Below are 5,828 nucleotides of genomic sequence, written 5' to 3'. Positions count from 1 at the left end.
GCCACTGCTCCAAAACCGCCATTAAAAAAAGACAGACTACGGTTTGCAACTGCACATGGGGACAAAGATCGTACTTTTTGGAGAAATGTCCTCTGGTCTGATGGAACAAAAATAGAACTGTTTGGCCATAATGACCATCATTATGTTTGGAGGAAAAAGGGGGAGGCTTGCAAGCCAAAGAACACCATCCCACCCGTGAAGCACGGGGGGTGGCAGCATCATGTTGTGGGGGTGCTTTGCTGCAGGAGGGACTGGTGCACTTCACAAAATAGATGGCATCATGAGGATGGAAAATTATGTGGATAAATTGAAGCAACATCTCAAAACATCAGTCAGGAAGTTAAAGCTTGGTTGCAAATGGGTCTTCCAAATGGACAATGAACCCAAGCAACTTCTAAAGTTGTGGCAAAATGGCTTAAGGACAACAAAGTCAAGGTATTGGAGTGGCCATCACAAAGCCCTGACCTCAATCATATAGAAAATGTATGGGCAGAACTGAAAAGGCGTGTGCGAGCAAGGAGGCCTACAAACCTGACTCAGTTACACCAGCTCTGTCAGGAGGAATGGGCCAAAATTCACCCATCTTATTTTGGGAAGCTTGTGGAAGGCTACCCAAAATGTTTGACCCAAGTAAAACAATTTAAAGGCAATGATACCAAATACTAATTGAGTGTACATAAACTTCTGACCCACTGGGAATGTGATGAAGAAATAAAAGCTGAAATAAATCATTCTCTCTACTATTATTCTGACATTTCACATTCTTAAAATAAAGTGGTGATCCTAACTGACTGGAGACAGGGAATGTTTACTATGTTTAAATATCAGGAATTGTGAAAAACTGAGTTTAAATGAATTTGGCTAAGGTGTATGTAAAACTTCCGACTTCAACTGTATATGTTGCCAAGGCCTGACGATGCTTGTATAATCAATGAAGGCACTGGCTGTCCCAGAGTTTACACTTGATCTATTTTCTAATTTACCAGAGTTCTGAGATGAATCATGACTGACCACATAATACAAGATGGCATTACGGCTCTGACACTGTTATCATACAGTCTCTGTTCGATACAAAGCTAAAATGACCCATTAGTGGTATTTTCAGTTTTCTTTCAAGCAGATAAGTATCATTCGAACACTAAATATTTACTGTCAGATGATACAAATCTCATGCTGGATCAATTAAGGTTACTTCACCACAATTCCCACCACACTGTTTAAGATGATCAATAGCAATAATAAACGTTTAGTGTTTCATGTGCAAAAAAAATGTATGACCACAAAAAGGATCAAATAAACAGTGTGACCCAGTATGAGCGAGTCTGTACATTTCCTGAATCAAACCTATTCCTTATTCAAACGGGGACCCACAAAGAAAATCATTGTGTATTTCTCTCTCAGTCAAGCAACTTAACGATTCGCCATCAGGCAACAATCTTTTTATTGATTTAACTCCTTCAATGGTTGCCAAGCGGCATTAGACTGAATTGGATATTGTACTTCTATCCATCAGACCTTTTCAAAAGCTTTAGAGTTGTCATCAATCTAAACTAGACTTAGAGTAGAATTAAAGAAATACTTTCCTCCCATGAAACCTAACATTATTTTCTTCCTGTGATTGTCAGTGTAACACAGCACGGTCTGGCATAGAAGTAAAAGAAAAACACACAATAAATCCAAACAAGGACGTTAAAAGAAAACAGCAAATATGGTTAATTTTATAATTCAACATTTACATGAATAATCTGTCTCAAATACTCAATCGTCATTATAATCCATGAGAAATGTCTGTTCCTTTGGGTTGAAACAGTACCAGAATCATCTCCAATGTGGCTCCGGATATTTTAAACGATATTAAGAGGCTAAGGAAACCTTTATATTCATTTTATGTTTTGTTCCTTTTATGTTTACAAATATATAGCATGCAGTATCACCATTTTACTTGATTGTGATATCTATCAAGTTATAAAGCTTTTGTTATTAATTACTTTAAAATATTGTTTTAAAACATCCAGAATTCTCAGGCCTTTAATAGGTCTTTAATATTCTTACAATGTAATATTGCTTTTATTTTCTGACTAATAGATCTATATTCCACGAATCTGGTTCTAGCAAAACCGAGTTAAATCACGTCGTGTCGATGTCTATTTAAACACATATTTGAATAAATCAACAAATGGCAACGGTTCGTTTGTGGTATACCTCTTTGAATAGTAAGCTATAGGCTCAAGCTACATCTCCCATACAAACATATTAAAACATTTATATGAAAAAATCTCATAAGGAATGATTTGGAGAGAGACAACCAAATGCGGATTTAGAAATTACCTCATAATCCGACAAGAATATATGAAGTCTTTGAATGTGTTGTACAGATTTTTTCAATTTTTGGTTTGAGATCGAGCAGGCTGTGTGGAGAATGACGCAAAATCAGGCCATTATAATATGATGTTGAACAAATGGATGGATGTGGTGTAACTCAACTGACAATCTGAAAGCTGCGCAGCTGCACAGACCGTTACTTCTAGACTTCAAATTTAGAAAGAGCATTAATTTACAATGTGTTTAAGCGTCAGTTTTTGGGGGTGAATGGCAAACGACAGCGAGATGCTGCAGAACAACCACATTGAGAGATTTTCATGATATATAAATAATTGCAGTAGGGCCTATATTGTAGCCATAAAATTGTAGTATCAGAAAATCCTCAACATGTAGTCATACCATTCCAGGATACTTGATTTAGAATAGATTAGAGCCAACACAATATTGCATCTCGTTCATGTGATCTTTATATCGTTTGATTCCGCACATCGCTTGATCCTCAGTCCCTGTTTCGACAGACACTTTTAAAGCTATACCGTCAAAAATTTGACAATTATTTAAAGAATTCTATTTGACCTAATATAGGCTTACCTTTTTTACATGCAGGCCTAAACATCATATCATTGAATTACCATCATATTTTATTATTAGATAAATGCTAACCAGCCAAACTAAAATGACCCTAATTTTGTAAAAGGTTCTGAACATAATTTAACCCACACATCATCTACACAATCAACAACATTTTGAATTAAATGGTTTTCCTGCTGAAAGATGCAATCAAGTCCACTACGCATTTAGGCCTACTATAGTTTTTTTAATTTTTTAAATGCAGCTATATTTCCATTGATTAAAAATATACACTATGCAATCATCAGTTGTTAAAGGCATCAATTACAGATCTTCAATTGTGCCAACATTGTCAAGTCAGTGACGCAAAGGCATATAAGAAAATGACTGAGTTAAATATATTGTTTTAAATATTTCCCTTTATTTCTTTCCGAATGTAAAAGGAAACTCGTCAGTTAAATATTTGCATTTCAATTGACACATGTAATTTCATACATTAGAAAGTAAAACGCAAGATGCTATGAAACATGTAATCAATGCAAGGCATACATCTACAGCATTCTTAAGAACTCTTCAAATAGGCCGAGATCAACAAGAAAGTCCATCCAATTTCCATTTGCCAAATAACTTTTTCCACAAGAGCTTCAAAAATATCTAGCACCTGAGATACAAATAAAAAATGTAAAGTCTGAAACACAACTAAAATATTCACAAGCACGGATCATTTAGCCAGGTCAGAGGTGCTGCGCTGAGTTTGTAATTTCTGATATTCTTGATGTAAACTGGCGAGATGTGGAGACGCCGTGGAGTGGAACAGCGCAGGGGACGCGTAGGGAGCGCAGGAGGTCAAAGCGGAAGAAAAGGTGGCACAGCGGCTCGGATTGAAGGACCCGATAGTGACAGGCTGCTGTGATTGAAGAAAAGCCTTGGCAGCGAAAGTGTTCCGGGTAAACAGGCTCGACAAAGCCGGTAGCAGGCAGCTAACAGGTGGGATGTTGGGCGCGCATGACGAGTGTGCATGGTGATGGAAGCCGAACGGATATATCTCCAAACTGGGTAGCTGAAGACCCGCTGTGCCAAGTCCATAAGTACTATATAAGTTGTGAAAGCCACTGGGCTCAAGGGGTTGCTCCTTGAGCACCCCGAAACGAAAATGCTGGCGTTTGAACCTCTTCCTTCGACGCAGAAAGCTCCCATTCTCAAACATGTCCGAAGAATTGGGGTCCAGCGTCCAGTAGTTTCCCTTCCCTGGATTACCAGGCTCCCGGGGCATTTTGACAAAGCAGTCATTGAGCGAAAGGTTGTGTCTGATGGAATTCTGCCAGGCAGGGAACTTCTCACGATAATAAACGAATCGGTGGCTGATAAAGTCACATATCTCGCTGAGGGTAAGACGCTTTTTGGGGCTTTGTAATATGGCCATTGTTATCAATGCGATGTAGGAGTACGGAGGCTTTACCGAAGCCGGGCTTTTACTTGCTGCTGGAGGACGCTTCGATGTGGGTGAGTAGTCGTCCCTATCCTCGTCCTGCCCGCTGGAAGACAGAAAAATGTCAGGTTCATGCTCTGCGCTTCTCGCCTCTTCCAAAGGTAAGGACACGAGATGCTCATCTCCGTTATCCCTGAGTCCCTCTCCCACTACGTCAATAACAAAATCTTCCATGGGCTCCAAGTCCAATGTCATAGTCCACGGGCAGAGCCAAAACCACCTGCCCCAACAGGTGGGAAAGGGTCAGTTCTTTGAAAGGGATAGATGCTCACGCGCAAGGCTTTGCCCTCTCCATTCACACAAAAAAAAACAAGCTTAAAATATGTGCGCTCAGCCCCCTCTCACGTTAGTTATTCAAGAGAAAAAAACAATACTTCAAAAAATCCAAAGCCTTTTTATCTCCAAACAAACATGAAATGGAACAACTTTCTAGCCTTAAACGGAGAAAAGGGAGGCTGAGAAAGTTATGAAGCACCGTGAGACTTCCAAGATGTCCAGCATCCTCTCTCGTTGGTTTCCTGTTGGAACTGTAACCGTATTGGATCAGGTGACTGTGATGTCATGGTTATGATCGAGGAGAAGCTCTTAACCAATCGAAACAAGGCAACCGTTACCTATCGTCATCCCATCTCTCCAAAATCAACATCATATTTCAAATTCCATTTAGTAAATTACCTTTCGTTTAATAAGTGACAACTATAATATCAATATGGTGGGGGAAATTATGTTATCCTATTAGACCAAGGCCTACTTGTAGATGGCTATTCGAAATATCAAATATATGGAGGAGTAGACATATAGCCGCCCTAGATCATCTGAACTATCACCACATCAATAACACATTTTCAAAAAGAAAATGGCCTATAATTGTAATTTCGTGAAGCGCTAAAAACAAAGATAACTCAGTATACGCTTTTTTTCTGAATAAATAATAATGTCCTACTAAAGGGCGCTTCGAACATTTTTCTTATAATATTTTAGCAACATATGCCCATGTGCAAAACATGGAGGAGAGTATGAATTGAAGTATGAGTATGAATGAAAGGCTACACAATAAAAATGTGCCTAAAGCCTCCATCACACCGACAGCTTTATTGTGTTTTGGTACACCAAAAGTACATTCATTTCCAATGGAACGCTGCATTTGGCTTGCAGCATTGTGTTACAGAGGCAGTTGCAGTGCGTTATGTGTGGTGCATATGTTGGATTAATCGAACATGTGCATCTTATTGTATGCATAGACTGTTTGACAGAAACAGTAGCAGATGGTGAATGTTGAACTTTTGTTGCACACATATCCAGATGATGCTGCGTACATTTTGCTTAAACACTATAGGTGTGATCGAGGCTTAAATTCTAACATTTTACACAAATGGCACCGACTAAACAACTATAATATAGGGAAGCGTGTTGAGTAAGAAATGTTGAAAATACGAAGTTAGACATG

General features: G+C 38.8%; 1 protein-coding gene across 1 annotated transcript; it reads right to left on the bottom strand.

Annotated features, from left to right (window-relative positions):
- Positions 1–3,293: 3,293 nt before the first annotated feature.
- On the bottom strand, positions 3,294–4,896 carry LOC118384798 (forkhead box protein D2). Its single transcript, XM_035771527.1, has one exon. It carries the CDS (start codon positions 4,574–4,576, stop codon positions 3,614–3,616), a length of 963 nt encoding a protein of 320 aa, XP_035627420.1. The 5' UTR covers positions 4,577–4,896; the 3' UTR covers positions 3,294–3,613.
- Positions 4,897–5,828: the final 932 nt, after the last annotated feature.

The sequence above is a fragment of the Oncorhynchus keta genome, chromosome 5 (assembly GCF_023373465.1).
Source record: "Oncorhynchus keta strain PuntledgeMale-10-30-2019 chromosome 5, Oket_V2, whole genome shotgun sequence".
Classification (NCBI taxonomy): domain Eukaryota; kingdom Metazoa; phylum Chordata; class Actinopteri; order Salmoniformes; family Salmonidae; genus Oncorhynchus; species Oncorhynchus keta.
The sequence above is the reverse complement of the archived record's forward strand: the minus strand, read 5'-3'. Positions and strand labels throughout refer to the sequence as shown.